The sequence below is a fragment of the Ammodytes marinus genome (assembly GCF_949987685.1).
Source record: "Ammodytes marinus genome assembly, chromosome: 15".
NCBI classification, from domain to species: domain Eukaryota; kingdom Metazoa; phylum Chordata; class Actinopteri; order Uranoscopiformes; family Ammodytidae; genus Ammodytes; species Ammodytes marinus.
Genome location: NC_137219.1, coordinates 8,807,824 through 8,827,035, shown reverse-complemented (window position 1 = coordinate 8,827,035; position 19,212 = coordinate 8,807,824). Strand labels below are relative to the sequence as shown.

General features: G+C 39.9%; 1 protein-coding gene and 2 gene segments (V, D, J or C); 1 reads left to right on the top strand and 2 right to left on the bottom strand.

The window, feature by feature from the left end:
* Window positions 1-3,966: 3,966 nt before the first annotated feature.
* On the bottom strand, window positions 3,967-13,642 carry LOC307262079 (receptor expression-enhancing protein 5). 3 transcript variants are annotated; one of them, XM_080042826.1, is made up of 6 exons: window positions 13,577-13,642; window positions 13,339-13,471; window positions 7,658-7,751; window positions 6,895-7,033; window positions 5,456-5,646; window positions 3,967-4,666 (listed from the first exon to the last, which is right to left on the bottom strand). In XM_080042826.1, the coding sequence occupies exons 2-6, from the start codon at window positions 13,451-13,453 to the stop codon at window positions 4,660-4,662; spliced, it is 546 nt and encodes a 181-aa protein (XP_079898952.1). In that variant the 5' UTR covers window positions 13,454-13,471; window positions 13,577-13,642; the 3' UTR covers window positions 3,967-4,659. The 3 variants fall into 3 exon arrangements, with proteins under 3 accessions (XP_079898952.1, XP_079898950.1, XP_079898951.1); XM_080042824.1 differs by having other exon boundaries at window positions 5,478-5,646; XM_080042825.1 differs by having other exon boundaries at window positions 5,478-5,646; window positions 13,339-13,500; window positions 13,577-13,627.
* Window positions 13,643-15,998: 2,356 nt separating this feature from the next.
* On the top strand, window positions 15,999-16,509 carry LOC307261661 (Ig kappa chain V region BS-5-like). The segment is given in 2 exons: window positions 15,999-16,044; window positions 16,202-16,509.
* Window position 16,510: 1 nt separating this feature from the next.
* LOC307261660 (immunoglobulin lambda constant 1-like) lies at window positions 16,511-18,678 on the bottom strand. The segment is given in 4 exons: window positions 18,669-18,678; window positions 18,440-18,523; window positions 17,341-17,659; window positions 16,511-16,604 (listed from the first exon to the last, which is right to left on the bottom strand).
* Between the last annotated feature and the right edge of the window lie 534 nt (window positions 18,679-19,212).

Sequence of the window (19,212 nt, the reverse complement as noted above, 5' to 3'; positions counted from 1 at the left end):
ATGCTGTGACATCTGCATCTCTATGCTATTCCCAACCGCACACTTGAGAGCTTAATCACAGGATTTACCGTCATAAATCTCCCCTCTCGTTTCTCTGCAACCTCCCCACATACACACACATACAGGAATACACACACACACCCATGACTGGCAGTGCTCAATGCTTACAGGAAGTTGAGTCACATACATATTCACACATACATAGAGAGAAGGCCTGAACGATTCACAACTCCTTCTATCTGCATGGCCATGATGGCTCTTCCTCTCAAGTCTCGCAACAACAAACATCAGGCACATCAGGCACATCAAGCACGCAGGACTTCCAGATGCGGGATTAACCGCGGCATTTGCTACAGAAATCTCGGGCTTCTAATGCGTCACGCTGGCGTCATTATTTGTGCATATGTTGACGTAGGCTACATCTCTGGTCTCTCGGGGGCTGTAGTCAGGAAGGGGTGGCAATGCAATAGGTCCGCAGATTGGTGCGCAACGCCATTACAGACCACCCTACTCTGCGTGGTTCATTCATAAATACCAGAGGATCGCCATCTCACAGAGCGGTGCCATCATTTCGCAGTGGCGGCGAAAACCCCCTCCCCACCCACTCACCCCTCCCTCTATACTCTTCAAAGCAATATGATAAACCCAACACCCTCATATCTCCCCCCCCCCCCCCCCTCCTCCTCTCTCTCCCTCTCCTGCTGACTGCCAATATGGCTGTGTGGGCATATAGGCTACATACTGTACAATTCACACGAACACATCGAACACAAACGTTATATATTGATGGAATGACTGTTGAGCAACAGCAACCACATCAATAGGCTAAATAAAATAAAAATTACATCTGATCATGCTATCCGCGAAAAGTCAGCCAGGCAGAAGGACTGCGGTTACGACACTGAATACCAACACCGAACCTCCATCCATGTAAAGATGTGGCGATGAGCAGAATATCCATACCTGATCGTGAAGTACACAGCTCCGCTTCAGGCTCGCCCTTGTTTTGGTCGGATGAAAGACAAACGCCGAAAGCGTCTTAAAGCATTTTACACGGTTCATGTAGAGCTCATGTCGTCCGATTTCCAACACCAACACCGCCACAGCAGACTCTCTCTCTTTCTCTCTCTCTCTCTCTCTCTCTCTCTCTCTCTCTCTCTCTCTCTCTCTCTCTCTCTCTCTCTCTCTCTCTCTCTCGCAGATAGGACGTGGGAGGTGCTATGCCCTCTCCCTTTTCTGTCCACACTTGGATTTCTCTTACTTCAAACGCTTCCTAGTGGTTGGATGCCAACAAAGGAAGCTATTAAGAAAAAAAATACTAAATTATCCTGAATGGGAGCAACTGTGGGAATTTGACCACCGGACCATTCATGCATGAACCTTATGAGTATGGAAAGAAAACGGCGGAAGATGGCGGTAATAATAGGTACATTCACAGGTTATCTAATTATAATATTACAATATAATCCAATAATATAAAAAAAAATAGGCTAAGAAACCCGGGTAGTAGACATATTGATAGAAATTAAAAATAGGGCTTGGATGTGATTCACTTCACCTCACAATTTTGCAGTTTACACAAATATAAGTAATTTATATTAAGCAAGGGTATCACAATTGTTTGGGAATATGATTGAATGCATTGTATTACCTACACTTATTGATAAGGTCATATAGCCTTCCATGAAATAAATAAATGAAATCCTATGTCTTATCTGCTGAAGGTTTCAGCACCACGGACAGCGACCTGATTGTGTTTCAGCACCGCGGAGAGATCCACCACCACATGAATAGAGTAGTAGGTTATGTAGTGGGGCTACAGGCTGCTGCATTTACTGTACATGCACACATAATGTGGCAGAACAACATGTAATGGATGTAAAGGAGCTGATAGATCACTGAGCAGAGGAACAAGGAAGTATACCAGTCCGGTTTAGGCACGCCCAGATTAATTATCAGGAAATGTTGGCAGAAATGAGGGGGAAAGACCGGAAATACCCTTCATTTCGTATAGTATCACAAATAGATTAAGAGTGAGGAGGCCTAGCCCTAGGCCTATAACAGTGTCAGGCCAGGCCTTGTTTTGAGCTGTTTGTCCGTACGTGACGGTCTCACTGTATGACTCACCAACTCTCCCTCCACACGGCGTTGTGTTTGTCTCCCCTCTGCCGGTTGGCCAAGGAACTGCAGAAGTTACACCAGGAACTGATGTACAGACAGACAGACAGACAGACAGGCAATCAGGATGATTTCAAGTTTATATGCATGGGTTACTTTTAGTAATTGAAGGTTCCCTAATATTATTCAGTTATAAGAATCAACTTTTAAGAGTCCACATTTAAGCATATAAGCAAAGCTGTACGTGCTTTGCACAAACATATTTTATTTGATCAAGATCACAAGATAATTAACTTGTGAAAACAGTGTCTAATATAAGAAATAAGAGGAAACAATTTAGTTTTCTCATCACAAGTTTTTAAAATAATTGCTATCCTGGCTGTATATAAGTGGATTTAGAATGCTAATAAATAATAAAGAAATTACAGCTGTGGTGGGAAAATATTAGTTTTGCATGTATTTGGTCATAAACCAACATATTGGAACACTTAAATTTGTTCGTAACTACAGGAAAAGTCACAGTATTATCAGTCAGTAGGATTTATCTTCGGGAAACTGAATGTCTGCACACAATCAAAAGCTAGAAGCTAAAATACTTTACAGCACAGCTGAAAACTTAGTGGTGGTGCTACTTAAACATTTAAATAATTGCCAAAATCATTAGGGTTCATAATCTGGGCACAATGCACATTGGTACCAAATTGCTTGGCAATCACATCACTCAACCCAAAAAAATTTACCTGCTGGTGGTACTGGGGATCACCACAATTCCATGTCAGTCCATTGAATAGTTGAGCCATTCAGTCTGGATCAGAGTGGTGGACAAACAAGCACAAATTGCCATCTTAAGAGCAATGCTGCTACAGAGTGCAAAATGTTTGTATGTAAAACATTCTTTGTCCCCTTCCCTTCAGCTTTTCTTTTAGAACAGTCCAAAGTCATTACAGGCTCCCCACACTCAATACTAGGCCTTGAATCAAACCACACACCAGCACAAGGCAATAATTGGTTTCTGTGTCCAATTTCTGTTTAATCAATAAGCCGTCAACCAGCGGTGGCTTGGGGGATACATAACAAACACCCAGCAGACACTTCTTCACAGCAGCCATTTCCAGATGGGTGCCTTCCTCACCCCGGGGCGGTATGTGGCCATCGCACACCCACTCAGTCCGGCATTTCCCATGCATTACATCCAGCGCACCTACACAAAGGGGCCTCTCAACCGTGAATACAGAGCCAAACACAAATTAAATCCTGGGTGGTTAGGTTGTCTGAATGCCGGTAAAGGCACTTGAGATCGACAGGTCAAAAGATCAAGTGGATACGTAGGATGGTAGAGAATATATGCATTGCATTAGTATTGTCCTTGCAACAAATCCAAAAACATGTTCCGATTTACCGAATGTGAAATATCAATTGAATGTAAAATGTGTTCTGTAGATTGGAGATGTTTAATGAGGGTATCATTTAAGTCAATGCTCAACTATTTGAAAAGGGGAAACAGAAACTTTTGATGTTTCGTAAGACGCAGAATGAGATATTTGAACATAATTTACATTTACTGTCTGCAGTTCTTTAATAAGTACAAATTTAGTGCTGCAAAGGGAGCCAGAACCAAATCCGCAGAGGTTATGGATCCAGAAATATAACTTCTCCCCGCTCACCCACTGCTATAAAAGAAAAACAATTACAGAAATCACTGGCGCGTGAACATTGTAATTTGGACCGAATCAAATCCAATTTCCACTTTCTGAGGAATGACACTGCTCGGAGAGGCAGATGACACCAGAAAAAAACAACACAGGATACACCAGAAAGTTTAAGCCAGACAAGCAGACAGTGTTTCAGTTCATTAGGGTTCCAGTTTTATTTGGTTCACCATTTTAAGATGATAAATTAAGACATATCAAAAGACAGAAGTCATTCAGTCAAACGTACAGATTGAAAACCTATCTGATCGCTCAAACAGACTTTTATAGCTGCTTGGCACTTGCAAGAGTAAGGCTCTTAAGAGATGATGTGGAGAAGTTCCAGTTTTGATGAACAATGCTAGAAAATGTTGTTTATGAAAATATTTAAGACTACCTGCTTTTATAAAATGTAAATGTTATCAGCCTCAGCCAGACATAATAGCATCGATTACTCTGACACTGTTGCTGAAAGCTGCAGGTGCACAACAGTAATCTTGGCTACCCAGAATTTCGTAGCACTTTTGTCACGCTACGACAAAAGAAAATAAGATCACATAAAAAAAGGGCACAGTTTCACAGATTGTCTCAGCAGCACAGATTGTAGTAAGTTGATGTGAAATCACAAATGAGCTTTTATTTATCTGCAGGAGTGTGACGCTTCATTTCACCGCATGACTGGGGGGGGTCTGTTCATCATCATTTGTCATGGAAGGAAGGAGGACAACAACAACAACACACACACACACACACACACACAATCTCACTCACTCGTTCTCAACCACCCAAACATACACACACACGCAGGCCGTCCCGTCTTTCTCACTTGTCCTTCTCATGGTTCAGGGCCAGGTTAACAGCTGAGGGAGAAAAAGATAAAAACAGACTATAAGTAAATCAAAGAATAAAACATCTTATCGTATATGGGCACGCAGTTTTACAGTGTCAAGTAAGGACTGGATGATTCATCTAAAAGTTACCGAAAACGGACATAATGACTCTCAAAATGTATTTCTTCATACAGACTGCCACCTACCCCAGAGAGTTCAACACAACCATGTAGGCATAAGAACAAAACCAGCCACAGTTAACTGTGGGGGTTCTTTTTTAATAGGTTGTTTCGTTGTTGTTCGAACCACTTTAGTGGCCGTCTTCCTCAGAAAGTCAGAACCACCCAGAAATATAAGAAAAGCATGTCTTGTCTGTCATGTGATGCATGTCAGAACTAGAATAGATGAGGCAGCACTCATGGAGCCACGTGTGCCAGCTGTTGATGCGTATTGCAGATATGCAGTAAGTGGATGAGCTACAGCCTTTTATTTTTTATAAACAAATTAATGATACAGTTCTTAACTTTTTTACCAGATGTCGCATGCTTAAAAATACCCGGATGCCTACTACAGCCTGTCGAGATTTTTAGTGTGGAGTGAAAACAACCAGTCATGCGACAGATATATAAGCAAGTGGAAAGTTCAAGGCAGGATGTTAGGATGAAATAAATAAGTAAAAGTATCTTCCAATTCTGTGCCTACTGCATGCTAACTACATACCTTTAGATATCAGTTGTAGTATGTAGAATGGAAAAAAAGGAAGTGGAACGCAGCCATGTGGAAGGCAGCCATAGTTTATAAAAATGTGGTTTTACTTGCATCAATATGGTTGGTATCTCACCCTCCTTTGTGACGCTGTCAGTGATGTTCTTAGCCTTGGAGCTCAGATCGCTGACCATATTGTCCATGGCGGTCTGGTGTTTCAAGAAAAATGGCCGGATCACACGCTTGTACAGGATTTCAGAACCGTTCCAGGTCACCGGAGCCATGCACCATATGAGGAACATACACTGAGGAGAGAGAGCAGAGATTAGAAATGATGCTGCCGTGTAACATTCTGACCACAGTGACTTACATCTGGTTCTTTATCTTATGTGACAACAACTTAAATACTGACAGCAATTTGATGACCGTCACTGTTAGTTGCATCCCTTAAAAAAGACACAACCTTCTGCACTGAACATGATATGCGTTAGAATTTTGCTAAATGTGTATTGCTGTTGCATTACATAACAGGCTCTTGTTAATCAACATTATCTGTAATTGCTCAGTATGTGGGATCATATATTAAATCCTAATGTTTCAGGATCACTGTTATTAATTGAAACCAAATCATTTTAATAAAAAGGAAAGGAATAAAAGCCACGGTGGAAAATAATACAATACGTGCACAGTTGGACAACAATGATACTGCAATTTTTGGAACGCCACTGCCAATTACACTTCAACACAAGGGGGCAAACTCGTTTACCAAAGCTTTTTTTTTTGTTTTTCAAATTGATTTCTTAGGTTTCACTCTACTTCGCTCCTCTATTTCATCTGTGCAATGCCTCAATGCATTTGGGGCAACAAAGGGTATGAACAGTACACTCAGAAAATCTACTCAAATATCTTTTAAGTCTGCATGCTGAATGTCGCTGTATAATTGTGGGACTTTTGCAGTGTGAACACTTTATATATTAAAAAGTCGCTAATAATTAATATGCAAAATGCAGTGCCGGCCCTGACCAATTTGGCGCCCTAGGCAAGATTTAAGCTAGTGCCCTTGCAATTTCACTACCCATGTTCATAGTGTTAGGTAGCGTGTAAGGGTGCTTGCACTGCCACCGCTGCGCATTGATTACAACTGAAATGCATAAAATATATATTTCTTTTAAATAAATAGATAATAAAATTTAAAAAAACATTAAAATCTCCATTTAAATCTATACCACAGACCACCCCTGGCAATATGGAGTTGAGACACAGCAGATGTCTGCAGTCACCCCTTCCTTATTTTACAATTACAGGACAGGTACACAAGAGTGCGCTGTTGCTGCTACAATGCGGAGAGGCCCGAAGAACTCAACCCTCATGTGATTCAACACCATGTGACTTTCTATGGTTTTACAGTGAAAGCAGATTTAGGTCAAATTTGAACTTCATTCAGAGGAGTTAGAGAGTGAAAACAGAATAATAAGAAAATTATAAAAAAAAAAAAGATTGTAGAAAATATCACCCACACAAAACCACTTCTTCTTTCTAAAATGTCAGCCTACCTTGCCAGCATAGTAAAAGGGGAACCAGGAGAGGAAGATGTCAGAGAAAGCCTCTACGATGCTGAAGAGTCCATAGACAACCCAGTACATCAGCCATTGTGTGTCATCGTCCTTAACGTTGCTCTCGATGGCCTTAATGCTGAATGGAGGAGGAGAGGTTTGATGTGAATCAGTACATAAATACTAAAAGTCACTGAGTCTACTGGGTGCATTAAAAAAAAGTACAATGTTAATGAGATTTAGCAGCACTTAAGGGTAAGTGAATGGACCTGTATGCACTCAAGGATGGCGAGAGAGACTAGCCTAATAATTTCTCTCCTCCATACTGGACGATGCACAACTCCAATGCCAGTAGTTTGGGAACAATATCAAGAGTCTGTCGATAAATAAAATGAAATTAAGATCCATTCTGTGTTGCAATACTTAGGGATCAAGGGCCTATTTGAAAGCACACATTAAGGCATGCTTTAGAAGGAAAAACACAGGAGTAATCAATGACAATTAATAAGTAACAATGACTGCATTCCATTTCGATGCATCACTTCCAAAGCTCTGTTATGCATTATGTATACTGGTTAACTGGAAAGAGACACCTGTGATTTTCCTGGCAAGTACTCAAAATACCTTCTGGTTAGCACTAGCAGCACAGAGTTTTTGTATTAAAATAAGTGTCCATAAAAAGGTCAATAAATTAAAACAAAAGACAAATGTTCTTCATATGGCATTTCGTTTTGGAATTTACTGTAATTAATTTAATACATACGAGAAATATGCCGGATAGACAAAGCCAATCAGGTTGCAGAAGAGTGAGGCTCCATATCCAAAGAGAAGATACAGCCCAGCAAAACTCAGGAGCCCTGCATAGGGAGAAAGACAAGTGGCAGCAGTTAAGTTTCTTTATCTGTCAATTTTCACAAGGTACATCGAAATTTGTTCTTCGCATATCCCTTCTCAAGTTACCACATTTCAGAAGGGGACAGAGCGCAGGGTCAGCCATAGTACAGCACCCCTGGAGCAGTTTGGGGTTAAGTGCCTTGCTCAATGGTACAGATGGTGGGCACGGTAGATGTAATACCAGCCACCACTTGTTTTACTAATAAGTTATAACACACTCCTGTCCGGGGGATTGAACCAGCGAGTCAGCGACCTCATGGTTACTGGTCGTCAGCCACCTTCCCTCCAGGCCTTTTTTTATTTTGATAAAAAAAAAAGTGGGACAGTAAGAGTGGGGGTATCCAGTTACTTAACAAACGTGTCTAATGTCAAGCCACATCTATTTGGTGTCAACAGAGGGTGTCAGATAGCAGGATGTCAGGTCGGCACAGTACCAGGATTAGGAGGAGCCACTAGACACAAGTCAAACACCAATATTCAAATCCAGTCGCCGCTGAAAGAGTTGACTTTTCGTAGACTGCAAAGCTCACACAGTCATGTGAAACAGCCCTGACTTTACTTTAAGTCTCACGCATGTGAGAGATTACACAAATGCCACTGGTTTTCCATCACTAATTACTAGTTTTGTCATGACAGTGTAATCTTTATAAAACAGGGATTTCCACATGTAATTTGTATATTTATGCAGGGCTTAAGGCTTTTGTTTAATGAAGAGCTGAAATGATTGGTTAAATTAACCATTAGTCAAATAAAACATTGGTTCAATTAACCATTAGTCAAATAAAACATTAGTAAAATCGATAGGAATAGAAAATTATTTTCATAACTAATTAATAGTTATATTTTTTCAATAAAAAAAGCCAAACAAGACGTGCTGCCTCTTACCTAAAAAGAAGAAAAAAAGTATTTGGTATTTTTTTTATTACACGCACAAATACAGTAAAAGAAAAAAAAGTCTGCAGGAAAATCACCTCAGTATGAACTGAACTGTTGGCAGTGTCACTTAATCCAGGAGAGGCTTAAACAGCTTGCCGGTTAGCCGGCAGCAAGGTGTTGACTTCATAACAAACGCACTGCAGTCCGACCAGACATTTAAGCCTGTACATTTAGTGTTCAATTTCATGTGTTTTTGAATGATTAGATTTCAGATGAGGATATTATCATTCAATGCATGGTTTTTCTTAACATCCAGTTAGTTCTCCACGGTATTTGTATCTATAAAATAATTTAAGTTAGTTTAACTTAATTGTTGATCCACAAAATTCAACTAGAAATGCCCTTAACATAATGAGGTAGCGGGGTATCAAAATAACTAAAAGCCAGTTGTAGGCTACTCTTCTAACCATTGCTGGCTCTTTACATCTCATTTGTGTGTCCCAGCGCATATTCAAATATCCATCCACTTGTCAGTCTTCCATCTCTCTCCAAAGAAGGAGACACTGGAAGAACTGGTTTAAAAAAATGGGAGGACCCCAAAGAAACAACGGCAGACCAAAGCAAACTTTATCCTCCTTTATCTGGACAGCAATGATTTGTATAGGGAAATCATACACGGACACTTGGCTGCAGGATCCTTTATGCAAAGAAACATTTCCAAACCAGCAGGACATCTGTGTCCAAACTGCTGTTAGAAGGGGAAAAAATGGATCTGTGTGACATCATGCACTGCCCTAAATGAAAAACATGTGTTTTTCTCATGGAAAATAAGAGCACAAAAGCTGTAACAAAGTTGTGTAATCCTGTGCTGTATCTACGATGCTCAAACTACTCATTACATAGTTGCGGGGGGGGGGGGGGGGGGGGGGGGGGGGGGGTTGTGATTCAGCTGATAACACAGTTCCTCTTATTATCAAATCATCACAAAGACCTATTGTTCAAAAGAGTACAGTGGGGACTGGGTTGAAGTTGGCTTTAAAAAAAACAAGCTAACAAACAAAAGGCCTCGAATTCAGTGAGTCTGGCTGTACAGTATACACAGCAGATGACAGAGACGTCCCTGATAGTGTGAGCACTTCAGTCTCCACACTTCAGAGTGTCACCAGCAGTGGCGCAAAAAGTGGGTATGCACTATATGCGGCGCATAGGGGCGCCAAAGCGATCGGGGGAAAATTATTTGGAGTTGGCATTTTTCTGTATTTAACAGCGTTTGTGTAAATGATATGATCAATAACAGCGGTACGTCAGTGATTAGGCGCCCCCCACTCCTTCGCCGCCTCCTCCTCCCCACACTATAAGCGCTCCAGTGCGCGCCCCCTCGAGCACGCGCTGGTGCGCGAGAGCTTTCATTTGAATCGTGTTGTCATCTGATGACAGGGACCTAAAGTTGGAGAGGCAGAAAAGAAAGCACTCGGGGGGGGGGGGGGGGGCACAAAACCGAAAACGGGAAGATTGATAAGGAGAAAGATTGCGTGTTTTATATGGCCGATTGTATTGATTAATGCACACTGATCATCGGCCGCGACTCGCGGATTGTCACTGCAGATCTACGTGTCACCTCAAGTTTTTGACTATATCTGTTTTCACAGTTTTTGAATGGTAGTGTAGTGATTAGCCTATAGCAGGTCAGTGCCCAAACAACACACTCACCTGTTTCCCACTAGTATCATATTTTGCACCATTCCAGCGTATGACTGAGTTGTGAGAGTGAGAGAGAGAGGTCTCCTTACAGAGGCAATGTGCCAGACTCACAATTTCAGTTGATTAAAATGTATTAATAACTAAAGATGAAAAGACTGAGGTTAAGTTTGTCACCAAATTCCCTTACAATAAACTATTATATACTCTCTCTCTCTCTCTCCTGTAATACTGTATGTGTAACTTACACACTATTCAAAACCGATCCTGAATTGTAATGCTTTGGGGGATTCTGAATTGTGATGCTTTGTGGTGCCCCCCCACCCCCCTCCTTCCTTAGCCTTGTACATCATACTTAGCATTGCACAACATACTTCAAACACTATACATGTACATAAGCCCTGCAGCTCACCCACAGAAAACATTTCCTTAGAAACATTTTTTTTGTCGTTACACATAGCTCCAAAGAAAAACCTTTTGTTCTAGTTTTTACTACCTGGTAATCTTATCTACTGTCTTATCAGGACCTTCAAATATCTCTTTATCATTCATCCAATCGAATCCATCATCTTGTTCAGTGAATTGGAAACAGAAACTAAGACAAACTTAACCTCAACTTTTCATGTTTAGTTATTTATACATTTTAAAATCAACTGAAATTGTGAGTCTGGCACATTGCCTCTATAAGGAGACATCTCTCTCTCTCTCTCTCTCTCACACACACACACACACAGTTTGTAGTGTGGTTTTTCCAATTTAACCGTTTTTCTGAGCCGTTTTTTTTTTTAAGTTTTTCTTAGTAAATACCTTCACACGTTGTATGGGTAAAGTCAAGAAGGTTGGCTGACAAACTTGTTTGGCTCATTTTACTATTCATTTGAACTGAAATAAAAGTTCTCTTTGTCTTTAATTCGCTTCACCAGAGTACACCAAATTGCTTATTTTACATGTTCAAATCACAAAAAAAATCTGGGGGGTAAAACCCCAGAGTGTTTGTTTTCGGACATGTCACCATTTTCATGTCTTATGAGTTTGCATGCCTGACACTAGTGAGGCCACAAAAACCTACATTTATTTCTGATGACCAACCTGTTCTTCACTGTGTCCTTTACTTTTGGGAGAATCAGTGCAGGCAGACATGTCATGGTTGAGCCGATTACCTGCTCTAATATGCAACTTAAAATGGAAGTCTGTAATTGGGGCGGGGTGCCTGCTAAGTGCCTGCATACCCCCCAGAAAGTGGGTAGTTGCGCCCCTGGTCACCAGAGTCAGCATGAACTTGAGACAAAGTTTCTCAGCTTAACAGCGCACGGTTTCAGGGACAGCGCTTAGTGACTATCTTCGATGGACATCCAAGGCAAAGTGCAACTTAAAGTTACAGTGAGCCAACGGGAAATAATTTCTTGTATGCAAATGCAAGCCATTATCAGTGAACACGTTTGCAACAAGCGTGCAATGTGGTCAAAGTATGAAATGAATGGCTGTTGCCACACTGACGAGGCAACAAGACAGTTCTGCAAACAGTATGTCAGCCATGGTATCATGTGGCTGCTCTGTCCGCTTGTACATAGTGCTAAATGCAGGGTAGAGACGACGAGTCAGGTGGTATTTGCAAACAATCCTCAATATTTTGTTTGCAAGCCAGTGTAATGGTGGGTGTCTGTGTATGTGTCACAGACAAATTGCAGTACAGAAAACATCAAAGATATGTAAACAATGTCTATTTGTCAGACCAACTGTCCAAGTATTGAACTTAAGATCATAAAAACAGACAAGAAGTATGTTTTGAATGACTGCCATTATTCTTTAGAGAATTGTTTCCATGACCGTTACATAAATTGTCAACCCGAGACAAAATGTGTGTATTTTTCAGCTTGATATGTGCATATTTTGCTTGAGGTTCTGTGATATCCAAATGTAAAAAAAGGGATCCTTACCAAAACAGATTGTTTAAACTTTAAGATATCAATATCAGCCAGACGACGGCCACCAAAATCCAATATCAGTCCCGCTATGATGTCGGGGCGACCCCCATTAAGTGCTATATTTGATGCCGCTAACCCTTACTGGAAATAGCAAAGTTCCTTCAAGCTATTTGCAAACATGTTAGTGATCAAGGTCTGATTTAAGCAGATAATAGCGAGAGCACATTTCACATAATGCATCCAAAATCATATAAGCATATTGAGATAGAGTTGTACACATGTTGTGTTGTGACTAAAGATTTAGGCTTTTAGTTGATCAATTTTGAATAAAGACAGTGGGTTAAGAATGTAGGTCAACCTGGCTAACATGTTTCCTGCAGCTGAGTGGCACTGTGGACAAAACATTGACAACATATCCTCAGGTGGTTGGAGCAAATAGACATATCCATTACTATGTGTACAAATTGACAACAAAGTAGGCCTAGGGTCAAAAACCCTTGATCACAACTAAGAGCAGTCAGCAGTTGAATCAAACAGACATGATAGAGTCTCCTTGTATCTGTGCCTTCCATTGGATATTTCAGGACGTGATAAAAATACACCAGGGACCAGCTGCTGGTGGTGGTGGCCTTGTGATAGGCTATCAGAAGCAGTTCATTTCCACAGCAATATGTTGAAATAAAGCTTGTGTAAAGAGGGTTGTAGGCCTATCAACTGTTATCTATTAATGAAGCATACAAGTCGGGAGCTGGGTGAACTTTGGCATTCAAAGCCCGAGCAGGGTAATAAAGTGAGCCAGTGCCACAGGATATGAAACCGCATTGAGTTGCACTCACGCAGCGGCTGTGACCACAACCGGTTGCCAGTTCCGAGTGGCAACGTCTCAACTACAAGAGCTAAAACGACAGTGTTGAACAAACAATTACAGTTGGTTTTCGTAGGGAGACGTTAAATGCCACAAAAAAGCTAATATAACACCTTGAAGTAGACCTACATTCAAGCATTTCAGAACAACGTGGGTTTTATTCTTTTTCACACTTTTTCAACATACCCACAGCGATGTACTCCCTCTTCACTCCCGTTTTTTCCTCCAGCGTAGCCAACTGATCCGTCATAAAGTTCTTCTCGTGGAGAACAGCCGTGAAGCGCTCTTTAAACTGACTCATTTTCGGGCTTTGCTGGGCCTGTAACCGAAACAAACCCGCACAAACAACTAAATTACTTATACACGAAGCGATAATGAATGGATGTATCTTTAAAAACAACAACAATGGGGTTATTTTACTAACCTTGGTGTGATGATTTACCCGAAAACTAGCCGCTGGATGGTCGGCTGCTGCTGACTCTGCTGAGTGGGACTGCGAGGGAGGGGTGGAGCTTAATAGTGTCCCGCTGACCAATCACAGAGCTCCGTTACTGTAGCAGGTTATCAGAGAACGGTTTGTTTGTATAGGGACTGGAAGTTATGGTCGAGGTCCTGGAGCCCTTTATAACAGCAAAAATAAAGGCTACGTTTTTTCAATTGTTTCCATTCATCGACTTGCAGGCCTCTTTTAGGCTACGTTCTTTGCAACTTTACTGTAGGCCTACTAGGCTACTCCACTCCAATTCAGAGGGAGATATTGTACTTTTTATTCCACCATATTTGTCTGACATTTTTTGTCATTCACAAACGTGAAGCTATAGTGTGTAAGTTTCTAACATATCCTTATTGAATGTGGGTTAAATTCAAGACACCAACAAATAAGTTGACACAAGTTGACTATGCCTATCAGCTCCACAGAAATCTCTCTCTGTATTTCTCAGAATGGCAGCGTCTACAATCTAATGTCACACCCAGACAATGGTGCAATAGTTCAAATCCCAGGAAGTGCCCAAGACGTTTTTTAGTTCTTGAATTTACTGCTGAGAAAATAACCTGGACATACAGCAGAAGGTATAAAATCCATGCACAATCACAGAAGGCTAATGTAGATGGGCAGATAGTGTTTTTGTAATTACTCAGAATTCCTCATGGGGCGTCAGAAGTTACGCACTATTTCTTTAAGTATTGCTCATAACTAAGATGAAATATATCAAAATGATTTTGAATGTTTTGCAATTCTATCATACTACTACTCCACAACAATTCAGTGGGATATATTGTACTTTTTACTCCACTAAATTTGTCTGACAGCTAAAAAAATAAATTGTTTTCACCCACTAATTGAGGTGTTCCGTACCAAAGGATGACATTCAGTAGTGGAAATGAATGAGTATTTACTCAAGTACTGTAGGTCTACCTGAGAATATATTTGAGGTACTTACTTTATTTGAGTATTTCCATTCTTTGCTACTTTATACTACTCCACTCGACTACAATCAAGCTCAAATACATTGCCATACTTCAAATTATTTTGATTCACAAATTTAAGTACTGCATATAACAAATGATGAAATGCAGTGCTGAAATGTAACAAAGTACATGTACTTAACAATAATATAAATTTGAGGTGACTTTCCTTGAACATGTCCATTCTATACAACTTAATGCTTCTACTTCACTACAATTCAGAAGGGTTCAGATATTCCAGTTGTTGTAAAACATGGTGAAATACAATGGAGCTTAATCTCAGGACATGTGACTGCACTTTTGTTTTTACACTGCACTCCTCGTTCCAAATCCTCAATCATGTGAGAAGTCTTTTTGAATTTCAGTTTTTTCTTCTCGAGTTTTATAAAAGTTTGTTTCTAAGTCGTTGGGGGCATAATCAACCCCAAAGGTATGCAAACTGGGTAGAATACCATGTAATTATTTTTATAAAAAACACATTTGTTGATAAAATAATGAAATATTCCCTTGTTAGGTGTTAGAAAAATGCTTTGTGGTCATTGCCGCAATTTAGTTTTTAATTAGATGAGTCAAAGTCCAGTTTGTGGTGAAGCTTAAAGCTTACCACTGTCATACTTTTTTACTGTATCCTTATGAGGTAATAAGAAAAGAGAAAAAGGAACATTTGAAAAGAAAAATAAGGAAGTAAAGCAAATTGCTAAATGTACTAATGTACGAGTTTACAAAAAATATCAAACTTTCTCTTTTGTTTGTTTTAAAAGCAGTAGCCTTTGCCTGGAGTTTACAACATGAGTTCACTTAATGTAGCATTTAACAGCTCTTCTGGACCTTTAAACCACATCACCTTTGTCAGCAGATGGGTTTTGCTCAGTTTTGATGGAACTGTATATTTGGTGGCTTGTTGGCCTAAAAGCTCAACATGTATATATTTGATTTCTATACCTGTATCCAAATAGATTGATAGCAGAAGTCTCTGATGTACTCTGCTGCAATCAACACATAAACGACATAACAGATTGACACACATGATCATGTCAACACTTGAATGAATGCAAAAATCAATGCAATCTCATAGTGAACTTCATGTGAGTGCCAGAAGAGGGCAGCCTCCATCTATTTTTGAGAATAAAGACCTTTGTGAAGCTTTGTAAAGGCAGACACAGCAGACAAATGTTTCTGCGAGTGCTTACTCAGTCCACAGGGAGATGTAGCGACTTCTTACTCCACCACATCTCTCCCTTTCAGTTTCACAAGGACAGATGTTCATTAATATATTTTTGCATGACTTTTACGCATCACAGCTCCCAGAGTTTAAGTTCTTCTCTCACAGCGAGTCTGAACTGTTTCCATACATTCACACTGCAAACTGCACCAGGATGATGTCGCCAATAACTCTGCTTGTCATGTTGGGTTGTCTGTGTCAGGGTGAGAAGTTTTTAAGATTAATCTGTTTTTAAAATCTCAAAAGTGAATATTTGGTGTTTATATTACTTACCTTTCCATTGCATCAGATTAATCTAATGTATTTTCTAATTGATTTAATTGCTCTTCCTCAAGCTTTATATTTCTCATCTCATTACAGAGTCTTTTGCAAACAAATTTCTGACTCAGACGGACAAATCCAAGTCTGTTAGTCTTGGAGGAACTGTGACCATCAGCTCCACAGGGAGTTCAGATATTGGTGCTGATCTCAGTTGGTACCTTCAGAAACCTGGACAGGCTCCCAAACTTCTCATATACAAAGCAACAACTCTCAACTCAGGAACTCCATCTCGATTCAGTGGCAGTAGGTCTGGTTCTGACTACACTCTAACCATCAGCAGCTTTAAGGCAGAAGATGCTGGAGATTACTACTGTATGGGCTACCATGGTGTAGTGTTCACACAGTGATTCAGAGCCGTACAAAAACCTCCCTCAGTTTGACTGAAGTGAAAATGGCCTGTTGCAGGTGCAGAGGGTTGGTGAAGAGACTGTGATGAGGAGAACTGGTCCAGTGAACACAACACAAGAGTCACCAAAGCAGAACCACAATACATCTAAATAATACTGAAACAATCTCACTGACGCCCCTCCAGATACAGTTATAAACATTTATTTTGAATAGTAAATTAAGATGCTTTAAGAGTTAGCTGGGGAAGTGAAATGATTGTTGGACTGTGGACTATAAAAACAAGGTTATGTATTTGTAATCAGTGGCTAGATAGCTGCACAAAACGATGATTTAAACAAAATACAAAAAATTACATTAATGCCTTTTTTTTAGAAACGCAAATAATTTTATTCTCAAACAGTGTTTTTTATTCACATTTCCTGAAGTAATTATTATAAAACCACTTTCTATAGTATTAAAATTATATATATGTACGTTTATTATCAGCTTTGATACTGATATGATGAAGAAGGTGTATTTCATGATGAATACATTATAAAAGAAACACAAAGACACTGCCTCATTATGGTCCATAGATTTATTTAATGATGGTTAAATGATGGTTACATTTCCATGAAACATTAATGATGATTTAATAATTTTAATTTAAAAAAATAAAGACCAAGAGGAAGAATAAGCAGTAAGGTCAGTATTAGAAAGCAACATGCACAATGAGCAGATAGCTGTGAAACTTGCAGAAATATCTGAACAGAGGAGATCTGTATCTCCATCAAGATCTCCATCAGAGAAGCAGCGTCATCTCCAGACAGGAAGTGTTGCTGAAGCTCTACACTGAGCAGCTGTCAGGGTCCAGGGTTTGAGTGACGGGGCTCTGTCCGTTCAGACTGGCCTCACAGCTCACTGCGGCCGCCTTCCTCCACTGGTCTGCAGGGAGGCTCAGGGTGCTGCTCCAGCTGTAGTGGCCGTCTCTCCCCGGGGCCTCCGGGCTGTGTGACACCCCCGAGGAGGTGCTGCTGCCCCCCACCTTCCAGCCCAGCCTCCAGGCTGAGGGGAAGCCCCCGCTGGCCAGACACACCAGTGTGGCACTGCCCTGCTGCAGCTCCTCAGTGGAGGGGGGGAGGATGCTCAGGGTGGGCCGCACCACACCCACTGGAGGAGAGAGAGGGGAACCAGAGGGAAGGTTTTGGAATTAAGAAATATACTGTCTCATTGGTAGTTTTTTGTTTTTCGTTAGAATAAAGAAAATACTTTTCGCTGCTCGTTCACTCATACATATATCAGACCATCAGCCACATGATTGTAGGGTAAATTGGGTAAATTGATGAAATCTTCATATTTGTTTCATAACATGTGACAGAGAATAACTTGTGATGATTTTCTCCTGTTTAAAGTGACTGATCTGAAACACTCATGTGAATACAGTTGAAACCTTTGTCATCTGTCTCTTTCACTTCCTTTTCACTATATGTAAAATGAGTGAACCGTGAACACAGAGAAAAGCTGCATTTACTGATAAAACCATGTTAGTGTTTAACGGGAATCCACGTCAGATTAAAAAAATAAATAAACAGTTTGAATGGTTAAAATTAATAAAAGAAAACAAGATTAAATACTGGAATTATTTTTTGAGAGTTAAAAGATCATGAAACCAAATGTTACTTTTCAAACATTTTAAAGCAAAATATAATTTAATGCATTTGTGAAAATAAGTTATCAGAAACTAGCATTATTTTTGTTTCTTTACATTTTATGAAAACCAAATGAAAATCGATCTCTGTAAAGTTTCTTCTCAGATTGTGAGATCAGCCTTGTTTGATAAAATACAAAAATAATCATGATTCTAACAAAGAACTTTATCAACTAAAAAATATTAGATAACAATTAAATTTACTACATACGTTGGAAAAATTAGAAATCTCTGGTACTTACAGTCAATGATGAGTTTGGTTCCTCCACCAAACGTGTTCCACAGTGATACAAACTCATTCAGTGGCCGTACAAAAACCTCCTGCACTGTGAACAAGCATCTATCCACTGAAAAAACACTTTGCTTATTCTAATAACACAGAAAATTTCTAAATTTTTAATCTACAAACCTTTTATTGATATGTATTGAAATTATTATATGAATAAAGATTATTTCATACATTTTCTTCACCTCTCTGCATCTGACAGAGAAACAACAACAGTCTCCTTGTAGCAAAGTCAATTTTAAATCAGTTGATACATGGTTAAATTAACATGATGCATTTAAATATTAATGATTTACAAACTCGTATTTAGCAAAAAAGTAAACATATTATTAATCTACAGTAAACCTTGTTAGTAAATGAAAGGCAGACAAACAGACATATCATACCAAACACAGTAGACACAAACTTATCCTAAAATAAGTATTAAGTAATAAGTATTTCCTCTATTCCATTAAGATCATAGAAGGTGTAAATCCAAAGAGTATTCCTCCTGATGTTGTGTCCCACGTTGCCTTCAGTGTGTTGAGACAGAGAAATCATTTCCATAGAGAGGAGGCTTTGCATGGTCAGCTGATCCTCCAGTGAACTGAGAAGGTTTATAGTCCTGTGAGTTCAACACTGCAGGACTCAGATCTGTCAGTCAACACAGCAGAAACCACCATGACTCTCATCTCCATCCTCATCTGGACGCTGGCCTGCTGCTGTTTTACAGGTTCATTCACTCAGCAA

What these genes read in the sequence shown, in the direction of transcription:
- LOC307262079 (XM_080042824.1), bottom strand. Translation starts at nt 13,453, where the DNA reads ATGAGTCAGTTTAAAGAGCGCTTCACGGCTGTTCTCCACGAGAAGAAC. An exon ending in GTCTATCCGGCATATTTCTC is followed by an intron (nt 7,034 to 7,657) that starts GTATGTATTAAA and finishes TCCTCCATTCAG; the next exon opens with CATTAAGGCCATCGAGAGCA. An exon ending in TGACAGCGTCACAAAGGAGG is followed by an intron (nt 4,667 to 5,477) that starts GTGAGATACCAA and finishes TTTCTCCCTCAG; the next exon opens with CTGTTAACCTGGCCCTGAAC.